The sequence below is a fragment of the Haliaeetus albicilla genome, chromosome 2, assembly GCF_947461875.1.
Source record: "Haliaeetus albicilla chromosome 2, bHalAlb1.1, whole genome shotgun sequence".
NCBI classification, from domain to species: Eukaryota; Metazoa; Chordata; class Aves; order Accipitriformes; family Accipitridae; genus Haliaeetus; species Haliaeetus albicilla.
Window position 1 is genome coordinate 51881012 of NC_091484.1, and position 24003 is coordinate 51905014.

At 47.1% G+C, this 24003-nt stretch overlaps 1 protein-coding gene across 3 annotated transcripts in view; it reads right to left on the minus strand.

The window, feature by feature from the left end:
• NXPH1 (neurexophilin 1) overlaps nt 1–24003 on the minus strand; it is a 174977-nt gene that overhangs the window by 137734 nt on the left and 13240 nt on the right. Inside the window, exons 1-2 of one of the 3 annotated variants that reach the window (XM_069774415.1) lie at nt 5571–6688; nt 4430–4591 (exon numbers count right to left, since the gene is read on the minus strand). The exons of 1 other annotated variant lie outside the window; for it this stretch is intronic. In XM_069774415.1, coding sequence (XP_069630516.1) covers nt 4430–4483 — 54 coding nt within the window. In that variant the 5' untranslated portion in view covers nt 4484–4591; nt 5571–6688. Of the gene's footprint in view, nt 1–4429; nt 4592–5318; nt 5549–5570; nt 6689–24003 lie in introns of those variants that run through there. One more of the 3 variants, XM_069774423.1, reaches the window with a different exon arrangement.

Below are 24003 nucleotides of genomic sequence, written 5' to 3' on the forward strand. Positions count from 1 at the left end.
GGGGAGCAATACCCGAATGCTTTCAGCACCAAAAGCCTCTGAGAAAATGCTGTGGGTGGTGATTATGACAGGACAATGCCTTCTCCCTCTTTTGTTTTTTGTTTTCTTTTATCTTCGCTGCCTATAGAGGGTTGGGTTTTTTTCCTCCTACGACAAAGTAGGACACAATCAGCAACTATCTTTAAAAAAAGACAGAAGGAAAAAAAAATCAACTTATCTTCGCCGGCACGTGATATCTCTTCACGTTCTCCATAGCTTTCATTAACCCGGGTGAAATGACCGCAAACAGTGCGACACAGAGCGAAATTAAATGTACACAAACTCTGGAGCCACTAACCCCAGTTTACCCCCTCAGCAAATATCGTACCAAGTGTGCCACCGCCGAGGGCAATTTTAAACCTCTATTATTCACAACATTTTTTCAGGAAAGCCCCGCTCGGCTCTCAGAAGGCCTCCAAACTACAGTGACAGTGTGGAACAGACCTTAAAATCCCAGCCCGGCACGGGGAGGAGGATAGCGGGCTGTTTCCAAGACCCTCTGCCAGTGCCATCCCCCTGTAAAACAAGGTGCCCCGGGAGCCCCGCAGTTGTACTTCTCTCACAAAGCGCCGGGCAGAGAAGTCCCTTCCTCGCCCCCCCAAACAACCTGCTCTCAGCCCTCGTCGGGGGGGTGAAAAAAGCACCCCTCCATTTGCTCTTGCGCTGCTTAAATTCTGCACGGAGTTAGAACGCTCTGCCAGTCAGCTCTGCTGTGTATCCTAATTTACAAACGCACCGGTGAAGAAACACTTTGCTGGGAAAGACCGGGGGGGGGGGGGGGGGGGTGGGTTGCTGAAGGGGGAGGGATCCTTACCCTAGCAGCGTGCAACGCAAAACTCCGACTGGTTTTAGCTCCGTACCCGCTACTCGGGGTAAGGAGGACCTAAGTAGTGAGCCGAAGTCTCTTCGAGCCGGGGTGATCCCAGCAAAACAGGCGCACGTTCTCATCCCTCGCTTGTACCGTGCGGGCAGTTCCCCCAGAGCATGCGAAGGCAGAGCCTGTGAACATGTTGGGGGGGTAAAATCCTGCAACCTGCAAGGCATTTTGCCGCCCGGCGCCCCGGTTTTGCCGGAGGGATCTAGCGCGGGATCTGGCCGGCGGCCGGGGAGCGGCAGGACGGGGCGAGCGCCCGGCGCCGCCGGGAGCTGCCGGCCGGCAGCCCGCCGGTGCCCACCCGCCCGAAGGGTCGGTCTCCTTAGCAGCCGGTACGGAAACGATCTGCCTTCTCCTTTGGGGCCATGCTTGACCTGTCCCAGTGGGAAATAACTAGTTAGGATCCTTGCCGTCTTTGCCAGCAGCCCGCGCGTTTTGTAGTGGCTTCCAGAGCATGTTGCTTCCACCCGGAGAAAAAAGAAATGAAAAGAAACAGCCTGGTGTTTTAACGTCCTGTGGTGTCGGACTGGAAATTCACCGGCAACTAGGCGGGAATTAAACGAGAAGGTTTCCATTAAGGGAAAGGTGTAAAACCCCCGTGTCCTTATAAACAGACAGAGCTCAGACCTAAAAGAGTCTAGGATCTCCGGGTGGCTTTTTCTTTCTTAATATTTACGTGCTTCCTTAATGACGATTTTGAGCTCGGCAGAACACTGTTAGCTAAGAAAACATTATCCGTTAGAAGAGGACCAAGATGCTTTCGAAAGAACAGCGGTGGAGTCTCCTGGTAAAAAAGACCGACTGTAGCTGTTTGAACACTTTCTGCAGCTCTCTAAACGTAAAGAAAGAAAATAACTGCAAGCCTTGAAAGGTTAACTTCTAATTCTACCAAATAAGTACTAAGTTATCCATTTAGGCCAAAGGAAATGCACTTCCACTGCAAATCAAATCTAAGGTTTTCAGTACGCTGCACAGTTCGAAACAAGGAGAAAATGCATGTCTCACAGAGGCTAACTAATGTTCTTATCAATAAACATAATACGGCGAACCATCTCTACCCCAGCAAAATTCCTCCTCGTTCTGGTCGGCCGTGACCTCTATAAATTTCAGGCAATAAGGCTGCATGGCATATGGCTCTATTAAAAGAGGGGAGAAAAGCAGAAGCACTTTTTTTTCCCCCAAGATTTCATTAGCAAGAGGTTTAACGGTGGGGAAAAAAAAAACAGCAGTGTTTGCTGGGCGAAGAGAAATTACAAGCCAGCGAATGTCTGTAAATGAGTAACTTCGAGGCAGCCCAGCCTCGCTGCGGCTGTTCCCTATCACTGAACACCGCCTAGTTCAGGGGAAACATGCTATTTTCCCTCTTCCCTATATTATTAACCCCACTCAAAAGGATTTTTTAACAATCTGGATAGGAAGCTGGTTGTGCTGCCATTTCATTTACCCTTCCTAACAGGTCGGGTACTGAAAATTTAATTCCTAATTGAAAGTGCTCTAGTCGACCCAGAGCGATGCGCACACACAGATAGGCACAACGAAGTGCTGCACCTTGCTGGTTTGTGGCACCACATGAAAGCTTTAATGAAAACTTCATGTTTCGATGCTAATAAACAGTTTATTATCACGCGATGGCCTAATGCAAACTTTCAGAGTCACTCATGAAATACAGAGAATAGGGAGAGATTGGCATAAAACTGGAAGTATCGACTCAAAGAAGAATCGGGTTAGACAGGGAAATCCTGTGGATCCCCCCGAGTGTTTTGGCAGAAGACGCAGCCCAGCCGAAGAGCACATCCCCTCCCCCTAGCTTGTCTTTTATTCCCGATCTTTTTTGTGTGTGTGTGTCATATTTCGCATTGTTTCAAGGGAAACTGGAAAATCGTCTCCTTTACTCTGCAATGCCAAGCCCTCGGAAAAGAAAAAAAAAAAAAAAGCAGCATTCAGGTAATGAAGTCTGTAACTAAACGGTAATTGAATCAGCATAATTTGCACACTGAATGGTTTTCAAATGCTCCCAGTTTACAATTAAAGGAGAATTAATGCGCTTGTTGTTCAGACTGCAGCGCATTAGAATAAATCCAGCACTGTTGTTGTAATGAGTCGAGAGCAGTTTAACTGCCTGCAAACACATTTAAAATTTAACACGACGTATCGATCTCGCTCCGGCTTTTTGATAGATTATTTGCCACGCACTTTTCTCCCCGCTTCCCCCCCTCACCCCCCCCGCACCCTCCCCCCCCCCCAGGCTATAAAATTCGCGGGGAGGAGAGACGCCCGCGGCAGACGTGGCACCGCCCGGCGAGGGCAGGGGCCCCCCGGCGGGAGCCGCGTCGGGCGGGCGCGGGACGGGACGGGACGGGACGGGCGCGACCCCCGGCGCTGCGCGGCCGCTCTGGGCGCTGCGCGGCCGCGGGAGGAGCGCGAGCCCGGCCTGCCCCCCACCTACACACACACACACACACACCCCCCCACACACACACACACACCCCCGCCCCCGCCCCGGCCCGGGCCCGCTCGGGATTGGCTGCCCCGCGCTCCGCCGCGCTCAGCCGCGCCGCGCTACCCCGCAGCGCCCCCAGGCGGCGCGGCCGCGCCAGCACAGGGAGCGGCGGCGCAGGCAGCGCCCGGCGGCCGCGGAGCCCGAGCCGGAGCCGGAGCCCGACCCCGAGCCGGAGCCCGAGCCGGAGCCCGAGCCGGGCCGTCGCCTGCCCCGGCACGGGCGCCGAGGTGCTTCTCTCGGCAGGCCTCCTGGAAAAGGAGCTTTTCCCTCCCCCGCCGCCACGGGGACGAGCTCCCGCCAAGCGTTTGCCGGCTTAATGTATGGCAGGCGAGCGAGGGCACGGGCTGCGAAGGAGCAGCCTGCCTCGGTTTTGTTCCTTGCGGTCGCAGAGGGAATCGAGTGTGTGTTAAAGCAGATAACGCCGCTGTTTACTCGTGCTCCCCCGTAATCTTAAAGGAGATTTGCGACGAAAGTCAATGACACTTCACCCGGAAAATACTAGCCGTGCTCGTCACCGAGTGCCTGCACGCCTGTGCCGCGCCGCCCGCGGTGGCACGCTGGGTGGGGTGGGGGGGGGGGTCCCTTCCGGAGGGGCTCGCACCCTCAGGAGGGAGCAGAAGGCAAGAAGTTGCCTCCAGCCCACAGCCTGGGCGGGCGCCCCCGCGGCGGCGCTCCGGTGCCCCCGCAGGCACCGATGGCCCCGGCCCGGCAGGTGGCACCGGGGGACCCGGCCCGGGAGCCCCCGACCCTGCTCTCGCCCGGCGGCGTGCCCCTTCCCCGCGGAGGAGAAGTTACCGGTCTGCACACCCCCCCCCCCGGCCCGCGCCCCGCGAGAGCCCCCGGCCGAGCCCCGCGCCTGCCCGGCCCGGCCCGGCCCGGCCCCGGGAGGACGGGGCAGGGCTGGCTGCGGGGCGCCGGTAGTTGCCGTGAGTTTGTTCGTCCTCCGCCAGGCTGGTGGCCTCCTTCCCGCCGAGCTCCCCCCTCCCCGACCCGTGCGAGGGGCCGGGGACACTCACCAGGTAGAGGGTGGGCTGCAGCAGAAGGACCGCGTACCAGTACACAGCCTGCATCCTCGCCGCTCAAACTTCCCCCGCGCTGCCTTCGCTGCCTCTTTGTTCCTTCCAGAACATAGATCCACCTGACATCCACTTTACAGAACAAGCAGAGCTCTCACCAGCCTAGACAAAAATGAAATTATAGACCCCATGACCACGAGAGAAGGTTAGGCTTGAGACAAGGGGGGAAGAGAGGTGCGTAGGGAAGGGGGGGGGGGGCGGGAGAGAAGGAGGAGATGGGGTGTGTGGATGGGGGTGGGGGAAACAAAAAACGATTAAAATCGAGTTAATCCAGCGTCAGAGCAAAGTGATTGCACGGTCCGGGCTGGCTGCAGAGCGCCTGTAGGCAGCGCTCCGCGGCGCTCCGTCCTTTTACTGGGCGGGAGAGCCCCGTGGTGTGGGCTGGGACGGCCCGGGGGTGCCACCGCCAGCCCTGCCCTGCCTGCCTGCCTGCCTGCGCGTCCTCGGCGGGGACCGGGCGGTAGCCGCCCGGCCCTTGGCCGCGGAGCCCCGGCAGCGCGCCGGAGAGGGGAGCGGCGCCGGAGCGGGAGAAGGGGCAGGAGGCGCTGGGAGCGGCGCTCCGGGGCTCCCGGGCGGGCGCTTAAAGCCGAGGCGACGAGCTTCGCCCCCGGGACGCCCGAGCAGGCTCTGCGTACCCCCCCGCGCGCCCACCTCCCTCCGCCGCTCCCACGGCGCGCCGTGCCTCGCCCCGGGCCGGCATCGCGCCCCGGGGCGCCCCGACGGGCGCGGACCCCCGGCCCCGGCCCCGGCCCCGGCCCCGGCCCTCCTCCGCCCCCGCGCCCTGCGGACAGCCCCGCCGCCGCGGGGGGGCCGCGGCGGGGATACGTACGGCGTGGGGGGTCCGACGGCGGCCGGGGCTCCGCGGGGCGCTCCATGGGCGAGCCTAGAGGGGCCGAGCGCCGCGGCGCAGCCCGCCGCCCCCGCGCATCTCCTCGCCGCGCTCCGCACCGAGGTGTCCCGCGGCCTCCGTGCATCCGGCGCGGGCGCTGGCGGGGCGGCGGGGCGGCTGGCAGGCTTCCCCCCCTCGCGTCCCCTTCTCCGCACCCGGCCGCGCTCCGGCTCCGCCGAGCAGGACACTTACGGGAGGAGGGAGCTGCCCGGGCTGCCCGCTCGCCTTCGGCGGGGGGCGCGGGCAGGAGCGGCGGCACAGGCGCTCCGGGGCGTCCAGGGCGATTTGTCTCTATTAAAAATGACTTATTGGCGAGCGAGCGGCGAGCGCCTGCTATTTAACTTCAGATAAAATCTATCTGCAAAGACCTTGGCCGATCATCTTAAAAGAAAGCGCCGGAGCCGAGCACTGTCCGAGCCTCACTGCTTGGGGAGAGAGAAAGAGCAGCGGAGGGGGGAGGAGAGGGGGGGCTCGCTTGGCGAGGGGGGAAGGGAGGAGGGAGAAAGGGGAGTTCAGCGGCGTCCCATCCTCTCCTCTGAACGGGGTGATGAATCAGAGCCCTCCCCGGGCGGCGCGAGCTGCCTTGCGCTGCCTGCCTTGCCCGCCCTGCCCGCGCTGCCTGCCTTGTTGCCCGCCCGGTACGCGCTGCCTCCCTGCCCGGGCTGCCCGCGCTGCCTACCCTGCCTGCCCTGCCCGCGCTGCCTGCCCTGCCCGGGCCGCTCGTCCTGCCCGCCCCGCCCGGGCCGCTGCCCGCCTCCGCCGGGGTGCCGGCGCTGCCCGCGCTGCCTGCCCGCTGCCCGCGCTGCCGCCTGGGACGCAGCCCGTTTCCCTCTCCGCCAGCCCGCGGGAGCCGGGTCTCTGCCCAGCGCCTGGAAGGAGCCCGGGAGAGCACCTCTTTCCTCTTCCGCTCCTTCCATTTTAGTTTTTTCCACCTCCCTCGGGGCGGGGGGGTCCCGTGGAACGACAGCGCTGCTTAGCTTGGGAAGGCAGCGGGCGCCCGCCAAGCAGGCAGGCGCTGAGGTGGCGGGATCTTGGAGCAGAGCTGGGTGACGGCTGCGGGAGCCAAGCTCTCGGATTCAAGGGTTGCTTCTCCCCCGCAAGCGAGAACCTGTAGCTGGACAGCCCCTCGGAGTGAAGCTGGAAAGCTCATCCCTGCCCCGCGCTGTGGCTAATCCCACCAGCTGTCACGCAAAGGGAAAGGTCTCGTCGACCTTGGTTTTCTTCTTCTTTACAAGGAGTCCTACGGGGTTTTTCCTTGCCCTCTTACAGTCCCCAAACCGTATCATTACCAGCGCGACACTGGGACGGGGTGAAGGGGAGGATACCAACAGCACAGGGTAGCCTTACCAGATGCCCAGCCTCGATAGCAAAACTCAGATTTATCACCTCCCAAAGGGGGACCAAGAAGCAAGCCAGCATGCTGTACGGAGTGGCAAATGAGAGAGAAAAAGAGGACTTCAGTTGTCCTGCCAAATCCTTGCTTCCCTCAGAGCATGTCCTGGTAATTAATATCTGCAATCTGAGGCTTCGGTACCAAGCTGTAAAATACTGTTTTAATTTGGGGGTCTCGGTTTGGAATGCTGTAGCAAAAGGGGAACGGGGAGAGGAGGGGGAAGGCAATGAGCACTCTTTGAAAGAGCTGCACCAGAGCCTCCCCCATGGCCATTTCTGCTCCAAACACCTGGAAGATGGACACCTCCATATGTCTCCAGCACCATCGCTCTGCTAGGCATGTGGGATGCTCACGTCACGGCTTTGCACAGAAGCGTGCAGCCTGCAAGGAATCATACTGTCACCCTGCCCCTCCAGACAGCTTCTGCGTTACAGTACAGGCTAAAGCTGCCTAGGGACTTCTTGTTTCAAATGGGTAACAAATAAAAAATCACAGCCGACTTTTCCCTCTCAACTCCCTCCTTCCCATCTATGCCACTCTTACTTCCCCAGAAGTGAGGGGCTTTGTCCACACTTAACGATCAACCTAGGGATAGATAGATAGATGCATAGATACACAAATAGATAGATAGATAGATAGATTTGCTCTCTTCGCATAGAACAAACTTGCCATAAGCTGCATGGAGCATACTGCTGATCTTTGCAATAAGCTCCTGTTAAATATTTAGACCCAGCATGGTTGCTACTCTTACCTTAGATATGAGATTGCCAGGTTAATATGGAGTAGAAAAGCAAAAGCAAAAGCAAAGTCTAACAGATTTCAGTGGGTCATGTTCCTGAGGAAGACATCATTTCTTCAGGAAGGAACAATCCCCTCTTCAAGGGAGAACAATTCAACTCTACAGTCTGTGTAACTTGATTCAGCTGCTCCAAGGTCTGATCATTAATGTCTTCATATTGGAGGCGACAAGGAAGTAGTCCTTGGAGAATAATTATTCCTTCAGCTGGCCAAATAGAAGAAAGTTCTCCCAGACTTTCTCATTCAGATCCTTATGTCTCATGTAGGGGAGCACTGCGGAGGAACTCCTGGCTTTGTTGGAATCACAAGCATGGCTTCTCTTTACTTTGACCCAATAAAATTTCCTCCCCCTGTGAATTCAGCAAGGTCTTATATGAACAAGCAGTCTGTACGGTATCTACTTGAGTTGTCAGCAGGCTCTTGAGGCAAAGTTCTTAAGGATGGACAAACCTGTTTTCTGTCAGGTTGGACTGATCCAACGTCCCATTGGCTTCACTGAGGGTTTCTTCGCTCTTCAGCTGACCTCCTCAGCCAAAGGCCACTGGGACAAATTCTTTAACTACAGTGGAACTGAGCTTTTCTTCAGAAATGCTGTTTGGACTGCTCCTTCTCTCCATTGTCACTCCAGAAGAAAGGAGCAAGGAGCATATGGGAGCCTGGATTGATCTTTTTTGTTTGGGGGGGAAGGGGGGGGAAGCAGGCTCCAAAATATTCCAGCTGTGAACATGTGATACTTTTTCAAAGGGAATGAAATGCTTATGAAAATCTGACATTTAGGATTTTTGGACACAGTCTTTTGACTTTTATCTGATTCTGCAATATTGGTACAGCAGCTTAAGCAGAATATGAGATTTTTTAAAGTGAATTTTAATTTCAACCGTCTGGATGCTGTTTGTCATCTTAGCAATAAGGTCCCCAGCAAGGTAGTGTCAGGTAACAAGGTTTTAAAGAATCACAAATTCCGGCTTTAGTAATGGACTTTAAAAAAGACCAGTTAGACTTTAAAACGTAATTGGACTATTTTTAAAGCTTTGAAATACATTCTAACCTTTAGACATCTTCCCTGTTACTGCAAAGATAGCTTCCTGGCTTGCAGAGCTGAAAGGGTCACAAGCAGAAAATCCGAAGACAATGGCAAGTGATTAATAATTGCCACAGGTTCCAATGGAAGATGGGCATGTGGTTTAATTGCTTGAGGCACCAGAAGAAAATACAGTGCTGTAATGATAAATATCAAATGGCTGTGCTGAACTTACTGCACAATGTAGTTAAGCTGCCTAAACATGGACAGTTATATACGAAATAAAAATAGTAAATGGAACTGAATCCCATGCAATACTATTCATATAGGCCATGTTTCTTATTTTGGAAATACTGCTTAGAAAAAAGAAAGTAAAGCAAAGAAGGCAAAGGTGGGCCAGAGTACTAAGGGCTAAAACAAGTCTAAGAAGATGAAAAACCGATACAGCTTAACCACCATTTTTCGGTCTGCTCTTAATCAGACTTTTTTCCCAGTGTTTCAGGGTTACAGCCAATGCCTCCGTCGGGAATTTTACCTCTGTTAAAGTCAATGAAGTTTTGCCCCATCTCTGTAAAGGTTATATTAAAGTGTTAACAATGGCTGTCTTGAAACAAAAAAATCAGCCTGTGCTATAAGCAAGTATCATCTCATCTATATGTATGTTGAAGTACTATTGAATTCAACTGGAGTTGCATACGCACTACAATGACAGATTATGGCCTCCACAGCTTTTCTATATTTGTACTACGCAGTGTACAGGCCAGATGCCTCATATCACTCATGTAAATAATCTTACTGAAATGTTCTTCATATTGTCAACCATTAATTCATCAGACCTTTTCTTCTTATCCTTTCCCTTCTTCACATTTTAAATAGATTTCTTTTGTTTCAAGGAAATCTTCATGTTTGAACAGAGTATTTTTATGGTTAGTATAAATACTAGACAGTCACTTGTCACATTTTATTTCCATTCTTTCAAGGTCAGAATATGACTGTATGTACCATTCATATTTCTAAATATAAAAATATCTCTGTGAGACTTTTATTTTTATTACACTGATTTCTGCCTACTTACAGTCGAAGACATACCACAAAGTGGTGTTACTCTGTATTCTATATGGAAAAATACAGGAATACTCCAACCACTTCAAGAGAAATGCTCTGAATTCATGGTGTTCTTAATTATTTCTCCTGTTGCTATGTCATGAGGACTCACACGATGTTGGAGTGAGATGTGACATTCAGCATCAAAGAAGACTAAAAGGTAATGTACAAACAGCAGTGTCTGGATCACTCAGTGCTTCTGTGGTATAAATATGAGCAAGCCTATAGGCTTCACAAGACTTATTCCAGGTGACACTCAGTGTGCACATATGTACTCAGGATTTTTCCCAAAATACTTGAGATGAGGTGAGACATAAATTATTGTTTATATGAATAAAATTTACAGCCAAGTTTATCTACGGGATTTTCTCATTAATAATGCCTTTAAATTCAAGGGGTGGGGGGGATCTCAAGATCATGAGTATAATAAGTAAAAACGCTTTCTAACCTTCTTTGCATAGGGAGCTTCTTTTCTAACATAATGTGTATAACAGAGATTTGTATTTGCATTCCACATTTATTTCATCCATTAGTTCTTGACAATTTTCTACAGTGGCAGTACAGGAAATATAAGAGGAAAGGAAAGGGAAAGGAAAGGAAAGGAAAGGAAAGGAAAGGAAAGGAAAGGAAAGGAAAGGAAAAGAAAAGAAAAGAAAAGAAAAGAAAAGAAAAGAAAAGAAAAGAAAAGAAAAGAAAAGAAAAGAAGTTAAAGTAATGGAAGGAGTCTGTACTGAGTCTGTACACTGTCCAGAAAATACCACAACTTGGGTGAGTTTCCTGAAGACATAATTAGATTTTGAAAACAGTGTAGGACTAAGTGAATTTCTTAATTAAAATCCAATTATTGGAACACTTCATGATGGCCACTCTAGGGATTATTAGCTGACAGCAACACTTGTTGAAATAATAAAACTTGATAACAAAAGTTTTATTAAAATCTCTATGTGTATAGTTTTTAATCGCAAAGTAACACAATGTATATATATAACGTCAGCTGGGAAGGCTTTATGCAAGAGAGCTAAAATACGAGAGTTAAAGTGTCTTGCAGTAGGAATTGATGTGGGAGTGAGTCTGCAAGACCAGTTCTCTCTTATTTCTGTACGATAGTGAGGAAGAAAGCAAGGAAGTCCCTGAAGGCTTCTTGGACTGGCTGCAGAGCCAAAGGAAGGAGGGATGCTCCCAGCCCAGGGCACCGTCGAAGCAGCTGCTCTTGGGCTCCTGGGAGTACATTGCTCCTAAGGCTTGGGCCGGAAAGCTGCACAAACCCTGAGCATTCAGGGCAGAAGGCCACCCCATGGAGAATGAGGAAGAATGGCAAAACTTCTCCCTGAAAGCCTGCCAGGGTAGGACATCCTGGCTCTGTAAAATGACATCATGTAGCTGCACCTTCTGAAGCAGCATAGTCAACTGTCCTCCATTCACTGTCTTGTAAGCAGGAATAAACTCCATGACACAGCATTACTGTCACTGAAAGGAGATCTCCTAGTGTCTTTCCCTCTGCCGTTTTTTTCTCGTTCATGCTGTATTGGTTGTGTACACTCAACAGCAGTGCTGGGCTGACAGTCCTGAAGAGAGAACTTACTCGTCACTCTGCGGAGCGGCTGCAGCAGAAGCCGGGGAGGGCAGGAGGGCAGGTTGCACCGCTGCTCGGCCGCTCCTTGGTGCTGGAGCAGTCACACCGAAGGCTCTGAGGGCAGCTCCTTCCACACACCCCTCCATCCCTTGGGTTTTGTGCCAAGCACATTAGAGCAAAGCCGACAAGCAGCAGTGCTGGGTCTTCTGCTATGCGCTTACGCATCCACGGGGAGCCAGGCAGGGGCTACAGCTTTTATGCACTGCAATAAAAAGCCTCAGAGCTCTGCTGACATCAGGAAGGGAAGTACAGATAGTGAATGACTGGAATTGCTGGTGTCCAAGAGAAAGCTTATTCTCTTTTAAGAAAGCAGCTGATAAGGGGATAAATTATTTCGGTTAGAAGAGCCTGACAGCTGAGCTCAGACACTGGCATCTTCATGCCAAATACTGTTGCCACTGGCTTTAGCTAAGAAGAAACAGGCTCCTGGGTGAATCTTCAGTGTGATACGTGGAGCTCTACACCCTTTCAGATTGCTTTCACTTTGTAGCAGGTTTGTAAACTACCTACCACACTGATTTTGCTAGGAGCTCGGTGAGTAACAGAACCTGAGTGGGGGGGATATTTTACCTTTTGTAATGACATAACTTAGCATTGTTTTTCTTACAAGGCAAAATGACCTATCAGGAAAAAACTCAGAAACAACTCTGCCTTTCGTGTTTTAAACCCGTAAATTTAGGTGGCCAGTCTGTTCTTCTTCAGATAAATGAAACTCTTGAGACTTCCTTCAAACAAGGTGGAGTTGAGCTTTTGTGACAAGTCTCGTTTGGATACCTCTTGCAATGACAAGAATTTTTAAGGGCAAGTTTTGTCTAAGTCCCTCACCAATAAATGATTTCCTGTGGCCAGGTGTTAAGGCCAGCAAGGAATATCTTTAAAACCATTCAAGGCTGTTTGCACTTCATTATCAGGATTTTACATTGCAACTACAGTAATTAGGGCTAAAAAGACCCCAACAGGATTTATTTTTCTATTATCTAGAGGGGATTCCCTTAGTCATAGGTGTAAAGGACAATCTTCAGTCAGACATCAGCCCACTCAAATGGACTGCATCTTGTTACTTTACTCAACTACGAACCAGCTTCAATATTTTCGGTATTTAGGGGATAAAAAAGAAACGTGAGAATATGGGAAGGAGCTATATACTTTGTAAAACTATGTGAAAGTGTGTCAAATTTCACCTGTAATAGCAATACGATAATTAACTGCTTTTGCTTACCCAAATCTACATTTGGCATTAAAACAAAGTGATATTATGGACTAGAATATTGTGAAATCTTTGTCAGAAGTGGACAAATCTTGGAAGAACTTTCACCTTTGATGAAAACCTGAAATAGGTTTTCATCTTTACTTTACAAGGGAAGAGAAAGCTTCAGGCAACATATCAAAGAAATTACAGAGGAAATGAAATTCCTACTTTTGCATGCAGTTGCTGCTGAGGTATGAATACTTGGCTACAAAAAGAGAGACAGCTGTCAGGATCACCAGCATTAATGAATACATGTTTAAAAACAAAAGGATGTTGATTCGTCAAGTTATTTTGTTGTGCCGTTGCAATAGCTATACTGCACACAGTTGCATTTCCATTTTACTCTTGAGAAAACTTTACTAAAAATTGCTGGGAAGTGAAGCCAAAAATCAGAAGAAAGAGAAATAACCAGTTCCCATGGTTTACATCATTTAATGTAAAAATTCATGCTTTCTCTGTCAAAGATTGGGGGGGGGGGGGGGGGAGGAGAAGGCGCTTAATTACGCTGGATTATTACAATCTTCCAGTGCCACCTTGTGGCTTAGCATAATACTGCAAAACACATCCAACATTAAACTTCCCAATCGCTAAGCAGATGCAGCCAATTATGCATGCAGCAGTCCATAAAGTTAAGATAACAAACTGAGAACAGGAAGAGGGTTTTTCATCTTATATATTGAACAACCTTCTGCCCCTGCCACAACAAAATGCCAGCTTTTGCTGGTACGGAGTTGCACCCATCGCACCTAATGCTAGTATTTGGGTGTTACTCAAAAGATGTGCCCCAAAGCAGTACACAGAAAGACTCCCAGGGAGGCTTTGTAACAGGTCACGTCAAAGTACTTTAGCATTGCTCTATGTCTACACCATGTAATTTAGCACCAAGGATATACTTTTTGGTTTAAACCACTGTTCTTATTTCACAATGTAACCGAGTACATCACCATATTGCAGGCATTACCACATGCGGGCACCTATTCCAGTTCTTGACCACTTTCATGTGAAGACTGCTTTCCCAAGCCTACCACTATTTCCCTTGCTGCAATCTGAGGCTATGTTATGACATCACACTCACAGCAATGGGACATGGTTCCTGAGCAGAGCCCTTCCATATTGCTACAACAACACCACCTTGCACTCGTATACATAGTACCTTGGTGGTAAGCACTTTCCACTAACAGTAAGTGGACATCTTAAAGCTGCAAGTTAAGAGGTATATATCATCCAGAAACAAACCTGATCCATTTTGTTGACACAGAGGTCATAACCTTTTTGAATAGGAAAGTATTTGGGGTTTGTGTGGCAAATGTTTTGGTAGCAGGGAGGGGCTACAGGGGTGGCTCCTGTGAGAAGCTGCTAGAAGCTTCTCTGGCTCCAAGTAGGACCCGCCTCTGGCCAAGGCAGAGCCCATCAGTGACGGTGGTAGCACCTCTGGGAGAACAGATTTAAGAAGGGAACCTGCAGTGGAGAGGGAAGTGGGCTGTGAGAGAAGCCCCTCTGCAGACAGCAAGGTCAGGGAAGGAGGAGGTGCGCTGGAAGAGGTGATGCCCCTGCAGCCCGTGGTGAGATGGCAGGCTGTTCTCCTGCAGCCCACAGAGGTGAATGGGGAAGCAGATGCCCACCTGCAGCCCAGGGAGGAGCCTACGCCAGAGCAGGGGGATGCCCCCGACAAGGCCATGACTCCATGGCTGGAGGAGTCTGTGCCTGAAGAACTGCAGCCCGTGGGAAGGACCCATGCCGGAGAAGTCCATGGAGGACTGTCTCCCGTGGGAGGGACCCCACACTGGAGCAAGGGAAGAGTGTGAGGAGTCCTCCCCCTGAGGAGGAAGGAGCAGCAGAGACAACGTATGATGAACTGACCGCAATGCCCATTCCCTGTCCCCTGTGCCACTCAGAGGGAGGAGGTAGAGAAAATTGGGAGTAAAGTTGAACGCAGGCAGAAGGGAGCAGTGAGACGGAAGGTGTTTTAAGAATTGTTTTTACTTCCTATTATCGTTGTTTTGATTTGGTTTGTAGTAAATTAAATTGATTTTGTTTTTTCCCCAAGTTGAGTCTGGTTTTTGCCTGTGGCCATAATTGGTGAGTGATCCCTCCCTGTCCTTGTCTCAACAGACGAGCTTTTCTTTATATTTTCTCCTCCTCATCCCACCACGGGGGGAGGAGTGAGTGAGCAGCCTCATAGTGCTTTGTTGCTGGCTGGGCTTAAACCATGACAGAAAGGCATATCTTTGAGAAGGAAAAGTGTACAAGACAAAAGGATGTCAGCAGCAATGGCAGTGACACCAGCAATAGGTGCAGACGAGCTCACACTCAGACTGGTACTGTGAACTGTGATTCATGGATGAGGCAGTCCAGTTCACCAGGCTGGCTCACCCCACATCCTACTGCGAAACTGCCAGTCTCAGCTATACAAGACCTGCAGCGGTGGCAAAGACTTTTGGAGGACATCAAAAATTAAACCGAGGGGAATCAAGTGGCTTGATTTCCATGAATCTGGATAATCCAAGAAACCACAAATGAGACATGTATGAAAATAATCTCCAGGTTGCTAAGGCAAAATTTACTAATAAGATCAAAATCAATCCTGGATAATTATGTCTCAGATGAACATGCAGTGCCAGTCAAGCGTTATACAGCAGGCCTTAAATTGCAGTTCTTGTTTTGGAGAATCAACCATTTACCCTACTGACAGATCCATCTTTTACTTTTCAGCCTATGCTCCTTACAGATCTGTGCTGACAAATCTGTTGTTTCGTGTCATCTGTCGATAGTATATATTATGCCATTTTCAAAGGTGCTGAGCTTATGTAGTGTACCACTCATAAGGTAATAGGATCATAAAACATAATTGTAAGAAGCACATTTTCAGAAGATTCATCTTCCTCTTGAGGACATAAGATGTGTCCATGGTTTTATATCCACACATAGATTTAAGGAGACTATCAGATGCTGACAGAGGCCTGATTTAAACAGCAATGGTGTTTAAATCTAGCAAGGTGGCCATGATCACTCCAGCTCCCCAGGTAAATCGAGGCTTGCAGATCTCATTTTGTCTTTACGGATCTGGAGGACAGTCTCAAGATGAATGATGATACTTTTCTTAGCCAAGCACATACTAACTAAATAGTCATCTATGTACACATCAGAACGTGGATGTCTTAAGGGGCCATTACATTAAAATTTAAGGTGGGGTGGGGACTGCATGCTTCAATTAGGTTTTAAGTTCCGCTAAATTTAAAATGTTGCCAGGATGGTAGAATGTACTTAGATAAAACAGACTTACAGTTTTAGAACTTGTTCAGTTTAAGCTCTTGCTGACTAAAATTTAGTAAAACCTTGAGCATGGTAGTTTAAATTCCTAGTTTGAATTAAATCCACCATTTTAACAATGTTTACCTGGATCCAGTATAAAGCTGGTCTGAGATAATGATAAATAGGTAGTGGTTTGTTTTCCATTTGAGTGCTGGGCACTGCAACAGTAGATTAATTACCCTTAATTAACGCTCTCCTTTGTAGACGCTTGGAGCAAACTATCTAATGAGACCAGAAGGAGAGCGGAAGCTACTTGATTCACTTAATGCACAGGTATCATCTGTACAATTATCTGTCCTCTGAGCAGATGGGGTGCACTCACAGCAACCAAGCTCCTGGCCCTGGTAAATGTGACAAATTGAAGGAACTTGGGGAGACAGAAGAGCGCTACCAATACTCACAGAGGCATCACAGCACAGTCTCAGGTGCCGACTAACAGCACCTGTGCTACTAAATAGTCCTACGGCAGGGCAGCATCCATCTGAAGAGGAGTGAACATCTCCAGTAAATGGGTTCCCTGAACCGTAGGATGTCCCTATATTCTTTTGCACCAAGGATATCAGAGGACAAGGAACCTAGCTTACATTGCAAAGAAGATACACTATGGAAAGATTCAGTTGTCAGGCACACAGATAATCCAGGTTTTGATGCCATGGAAAACTGGCCATTGGTTTGTATGCCACATGTAACAGTGCTGGACGTCTGAAGACTTCTGGACAGTTTCTTATACAATATCAAAGAGGATATGGTAGCTGTGGACCATGACAGTATCAATATCACAGGCAGAAAACGTAATCTTTTAGGCTGGGGACTAAAGCGTACTCTGAAATACCCCCAAGTACCATGCTCAGAGCCAGAGAAAAGATACACTTAAAAGCATGGTTGAGAAAACAGCAAAGGCAAAAAGGTTAATTTTTGGAACTCTTTGGAATAGATGAAATCTATATAAGAAAGAAAGCAAAACCAAACTAGAACCAAGTCATTGATTCACCTAAACAGTTATAGAGAACTTTTAAAATAAAACTCAAGGAAAGTCAGCACTTGTAAAAAAGCATATATTCTTTCCAACCCTCTGTAATGTTATACCTCTCTGTGTCCAAACAAATGGCATTCCTCTTCACCAAGTCCACAGCTCTGGCAAGGCACCTGAGCCTCTCAACTGCATGGGGTATCTGACTGCCATGCTATTTGAAGGGATGCTCTCTCCCCTCTGTTCCTCAGAGGACTCAAATTCTCTTTAAGAAAGGACTATATGCATGACAACCCCTGGAGGCAGAGCTGCCTCACCTCCATGATGACATGCCAAGGTGATTCAAACACCCAGAGTACCTATAATTTCCTGGTCCTTTCATAGGCAGCAGATACCCCTGTCCATGATATGAGGCCCAGCTCCAGAACTGACAGCTGAGAGCAAACTGCTAAGTGCCTGGTGTCAAAGTATCCTGAGATGGTCTGGGAGCTGGAGCATCCAAAGCTTTGGGACATTCTTGATAAGCACAGTGCTCTCGAGGACTAACTTGGAGGGTCTGTTCTTTGCTCATGGCCATAGCTAGGGAAATAAAAAACAAGGATGCCTTCTTAGTAAGGAGTCGTAAGGAATAAATGTGTGGCATTTGATGATAACTCTCTCCTCATTGGACTAAATACCCTGGGGAAAGACTTCCGCTCCTGAATTTCCATTCACTTTAGACATTCCCTCCTTCTGCTGCAAGTTACTGGTGGATAAATCAAGTAGGACCCTTCTACTACAGTGGCAGGATGAGATCATATAATACATGTGATAAAGCCAGGTCAGTGAGCTGTTAAGAGTTTGAAGAACCTTCCTAGAGGTGCTCAAAAGTCCTGGGGGACCGCTGTTGTGCAGAAGGGTGTCAGAGGTACCTGCTGTGTCCTATCCTCAGGACCGCCTCAGAAAACAGTGTAGACATTGCCCACTTATGATTGCATAGCATAACAGCTTGGAAAGCCCACACAAGACAAAGCCATTACTGACTCAGCTCCAAGCAGCGGCCTGCTTCAAAGTGGCTTGAAAAAGGGCCACAATATATCCTTATATTACATGCACACTGACTATGCCCACAGGAGCAAAAGAGTTGAAAGAATTAACATGAATGGTGTTTGACTTCAAAAAGGGAACTACCTAAAAAAGAGAAAGCTATGGAAGAGGAATGTAAATGTTACAGGCAAAAGGGTAAAAAATTTTGTATGGTGTGGAAATTATTTTAAGATGTCATGTTAGAGGCTCTTAATAAGCTGGTAACAACTATCAGAAAACTTTAAAAGGAACAAAATCGCAAGCCAGTTATAGTAAACAACAGGGTGAAGAAAGATTTTTAAAGTAAAAAGAACAAAAAAGAAGTTTCACCCAAGTGAGGAAAAGAGAAGAAGATCATAAAAACTGGCAAGTTTAAAGAAAACCACAAGGAAGCCCAAAATATTTTTAGGAGCAATTTGTTGAAGGCATAAAAATGTTTCATAAAAAGCTTTTTTTAAACACCTCAGAAGTAGGAAGCCTGCCAGCTAGTTAGTCAGGCAGATATATGATCAAGATGTAAAAGGAATGCTCATAGATGATAAGGCTGAAAATGTTTATTGAATTTTTCCACTACTGTTCATGGTGGAGGATCAGAGGGAGGCTCAGGCACCAGAGTGCTTTATATGGAGGAAGAATATGATGATCTGTTTCAAACTGAAATGTTAGAAGAAAATATTTCAGAACAAATTATAAAATAAGTTGCAACAAATCAGGTTTCAGGACTAAATAACATTCACTCAGGACTCCTGAAGGAATTAATGTATAAAACTGCTGAAAAGCCAACTCCATTTCGTAACTTAAAACACACACTGGTCTCAGGCCAGAGATGTTAAGTATGATGACAATTTTTTTTAAATAGTTGTCGACATGAACCTAGGAAATCTGTTTTTCATCATGGGCAAATTGGTAGAAACTATACTAATGGACAGAATCTATAGACTCAGAAATAAACATGGTATGTTGGAGAAGGGCCAGTATGACTTTTTTGGTGGGAAGCCATGCTTCATAAATCTACTACATTTCTTTGAAGAGTCATTTAACATGTAAACAAGGATACTGCAGTGCAGTAAGGGTATGTGGATTTCTTAAGAAGTTTTGTCAAACTCTCTTTGTAAGGGCTTTAAAAATACTAAGCTTGCCTGGAGGAAGGTGGAGGTCCTGCTATGAATTCAAAATTTTCACAATGGAGGGATTTAGCCATGGGGCTCATAGGGATCTGTGCCAGCATTTTCGATGCACAACAGATTTGCAAATGGTCTGGAAGGATCATCATAGTGATGTGCCAAGATTTGCACACCATGATGATACAGAATTATTCAGGATAGGAAAAAATGGAGATGGCAGTGAAGAGTTGTAAAGGGATCTAACTTACAAAGTAGCTTGCATATAAAGTGGTAATAAAAAGTAAAGTGACGTTCAATGTCAGTAAATTAAATGGTAGACCCTTATTTAAACATGTGCTCTAAACTAGCTGTTTCCACTCAGGAAAGAGGTATGAGGAAAGTTCAGCTTAACAGTCAGTGGAAATTATGTAGACAAATAGATCTTAAGCATCTTTAAAAAAATAAAGAGCAAAGAGGTCAGAAAACCTGAGTACATCACTCACAAATGGTTACTACATACCCATTGTTGACTCTGCACTGGTGTGCTCACTCTATCTGCAAAGAGCTTTAACAGAAGTAGGAAAGCTGCAGAGAAAGATAAGATCACCACTGTGTTACAGCTTCCACGTAAGGAAAGCCTCTACGAACCACCTCCTCTGCTAGTAAAACCAATGGCAAAGGCACAAAATGATGTGGAGAAGGTAAGCAGGCAATGATTTTGCACTCCTTCTCTCAGTACAAGAAGAAATGCTCACCCAGTGAACTGAGAAGGTAGTATTTTTAAAGGCAAGTGAAGGTCAGGATGTAAGTGAATTTTGGAGCTCATGCCCAAAGGATGTGCAGGTCGCTCATCTGAAAGGACTGAAAAAGAGACAGCTTAATGAAAGACCGAGCCATCAGGTGTTATTAAATAGTGACAATAGCCCAGCTGCACCCTTCTAGGTCAGTCAGTGTTTAAATTGCTAGTTACATGAAACTGAGAACTTTGCTCTTATACACTTTCCTTCAGTATTTACTGTCAGAGGCAGATTTTCAGGCTAAACAGATGTCTTATCTGTCCAGTCATCCTTATATTACGGTAGCACAGGTGCACAAAACACACAAAACATGACTAGAAGAAACCATTTGAATCACTGAGTCCAGTCCTCAGAAGGACAGGCTTCCAACAGCAGCTGCCTGGCTCAGAAAGTATCTATTGAACCAGTAGTCTCCAGGAGCCATAAAAAGCTTCCCCATGCTTAAAACCTAAGTAAAAGGCAAAAAGACAAAACTGCAGTGAATTACCAGAAGAGAACAGGAGAGACGAAGGGCACCACCACTCTCCTACATCCCTCTCCTAGTAAAGTAGAATTGCAAAAAGCAGATGACACCCACCCAGCAGAGGAGAGCAAAAAACCCAGTGATTTCTGCTGAACTGCTGCGGCTGAAAAAATCCCCTTTGAATGCAAATGCATCAATTTCTTTGTTCTTATATTCCTAAAAATACAGATGCCTAAGAGCCACTGTTAAAAACTCTGATGCCACTTTTTCCCTTCTCTGTTACAGTTTTTGTTTAGGTGCATCTCAGTGACTAAGGCTCTCCGAAGGCAAGAGAGATGCCAATTTTTGCAAAAGGAAATGGAAGTGCTGTTATTCAACTCTGCTATATGATCACTAAATCTTAAAGCTTGTCTCATAGTGGAGGAGCAGTGAAGCAGGAAATTGGTAATGCAAAGTGTGTAAGAGAAGATCCACTACAACAGGATTCAGGCCTTATCCCAAAAGGCACTGTTGCAAAGAAAAGACGAAATACAGGAGCAGAGGAGAGCACTATGAAAATAAAACAGCATTCCAAAACACACAAAACCCCAGACTAACCTAATCATTTTACTACCGCATTCAAAGTTTAATTGTGTGTTATAATTTTGTGTGCAGCGATTAGTCTTCAGTACTGTACACAGCTGACACACAGCTCAGCTCCCCAGAACCAAAACCATATCAGTCCATTTATGGAGAGCTGGAAAAGTAATATAATTAATTTTAAAATTAGTGATATTCTATCTGGGGAGACAGGCTGATAGCAGCACTTTGGTTTTGAAGATTTCCACCTAAAAGTTGCTCGCTGTCCCTGTGGGGTTTGTTGTGACCTCGCAGGCAATGCTGGTGGGCAGTTCTGGGATGTTTCTGCAGACTCACTCAGAACATGTAATTCTTTAGTACAACTATGTGTGAAGAGATAAGTTTTTTAGATCCCTATTTAATCTAGGGGCTTTAAGCACCTGCTTTAATTCTGTTCACTTAAGCAGTACCATGCATCAATGGTATTGTTAACACTCTACGTTAGGCACACAATTAGATGTTTTCAGAGTCACAGCTTGTATTCCTGCAGGTATGTGACCAGCTGTGTCTGGCAGATATAGGCATGTACAACTATGTAAGATGACTGATACCTGAAGCTGTGTGTCTGCAGACATCTTCACTACAAAACGGTCCATGTGTGGACAAATTACATCAACTTTTCCTGAGGTGCTGTAAAACATAAGATATCCCAACCAAAATTGGTTTCACATTATTTGCTCTACCCAGGTGCTGTAGTTTCTGCAGTGAATATTTTTGTCTCTTCATGACACTGCATGGACCACTCTGTAAGCCCAAAAGGGAATCTTTCATATCTCAGATTGTCTCTGGTGTGTCCTCACCAAAGGAAGGCTGGGCATCCTTCTAGAACCCTGCTGACTGGGCAAATGTGCTATGAACAAAATTGAATCTAGACTTTGGATTAAGGGTTTTATTTATTTACTTATTTATGGAAAACATTGAATCATCTGCAGAAGCAATTTGCTGAAAAATGTAGCCTTCAGGATGTAGCTGCAGCCACAACTGACAGACTTTTCAGCCTGTTTATGTCTGTGATATGACAGTACTTTAACAGGTCTTAAATACAGAATTATATAATGCACAGTGTTTCACTCTCAACTGTGTGAGGTATTCATATGTTTTAATATTCAGCATGTACAGAGATTCACAAATATTAAATAACTCATTCTCACAACAATAACTGAAGCAGAGAAGTTTTGTTATGCAAGGGAATTGCAAGCTGGAAAATGTAGGGGCTTGAATATACTCTAACCTCAGTAGAAGAACAAACTCTAGTTTATTCAACATAAAGCTATGACTAGCTCCAGCCGTAAGGTTAAACCGTGGTTTGTACTTGTTGACAGCAACTAACCTGGTGCATCATTATGCCAACAGAGGCTGCTATGGATGAAATTTCCAAAGGTTTTGCTGAGCTTGTGACACAAAGTAAAATGCTTCGTGTACTTCACATCCCCCTGTGCACTTTGGGCATGAACCAGGAGCACTTACTCTCAGAGGGACTGTTTAGTTGATCCCTCACTCTTTAATACTGTTATCAGTACAGAGAGCCAAACATACAAAATTGATCTAGTTTGGTAGTATTTTCACAGCTATCATTTCTGACAGGGATTCTTCTCTACACACTTAAGTGTAACCATCAAATTTGGCCTGTAGACTGTGGCAGTACACTCCCCCCCCGCCATCCCTCCAGCAGGAAATGAAACTTCTCCAGGCAGGGAGAAGGGGAAGGAAAAAAACCCTAAACCCTAGAGGCCACAGGTTGAAATTTGAACTGGCCAATCGAGATGTGCCAGGTACACCGAGGTGACCTTCTTGGCCAATAGGGATTAAAATGACCACAGGTCAGATTCGACAAGGGGTATAAACGGGGTCCCACCGGAGGACATGTTGGAACCAGTCCTCCTTGGAGCAGTGGGTCTGCAGGCGGGGACTCCCCCTCGGGTCGGGTCACTGCCCGAGGTAACTCCTCAGGGGAGAGAGCCCTCAGCTTTTGGGGGAGTGGTATGCGCATTTCGAGCCATCACTTTTAAATCCCAAGGATTCTTAAGTCTCCTGTGTAGTACTAATTCCCCTTACACCATTGAGCCTGTAGTTCACTATTGTTACTAGAGTTCTAACTAACTTTTTACTGAAGAATAAATCTGAGTTTTAACAGCTGTTGGATTTGAGTGTGTGTGCATCCGTAACATGGACTTAGCTAGCCATCTAGGCTTCACAGTCAAAGGACCAGGGCAGGAAACTCCAGAGGGCAATTCATCTCGCCTAACTCAAACACGAAGCTTCAGAGCACTTTGATATTTGATTTAGCTTCTTGGCACTAATTAGGCACCTACTTTAATCAGAGCATATTGCGTTTTGAAGATGCCATCTTTCTCCATTGGGTGAAGAAGGGGGGCCAACAGAGATTAGATCCTATTTTTCACACAACTAAAGTTAGAGAGAATGAAACCCATTTCTTGTGTCCTCTAACTTGCTGGAATCATTAATCATGGATTTTAAATTATGATACCTAGGCAACCCCTTGCCTGACTTTCCTTCCAGATGCATCATCCAGACACCAGAATCCTAACCTTAAAGTCCAAATTACTTAATGGTCAAAATCAGAAGCTGTTTTGTTAAAAAAAAAAAAAAAAAAAAAAAAGGCCTGAAATTCCAATCTAAAATCACTTTGAAGGTCAAACTTCAAAGTCTTTTGCTTTTTCTCCAATAAGAATGTTAAGCAGTCACCAGCTAAGGGATAATGTAAAGCTCTTGCTCAGATACAGGCATCTATATAATATCACCACATGTATATACGGAATGAACGAGGAACATTTACTGTCAGGGAGAAGGAGTTATTTTCAAACACAGCCGAGGTGCTTTCAGCAGAGGAATTGTTCACATGCTGCTTTATGTAAACAAGCGGCTTTTTTATAAGCTCCCTGGGATAGTGATCTATTCTGCTGAGAAGCACACCTCAGCCACCCAGTTAAAAATAAGTTAATAATATAATGCACAAAGACTTCAGGAATACCTTTGCCACTCTAATTCCAGGCAAAACAATTTCCCATTCAGTGTTTAACACAAAGATTTAAGTGGATGAGTAGTGTAGTCATACACCTACTCTAGATGCCACCTTTG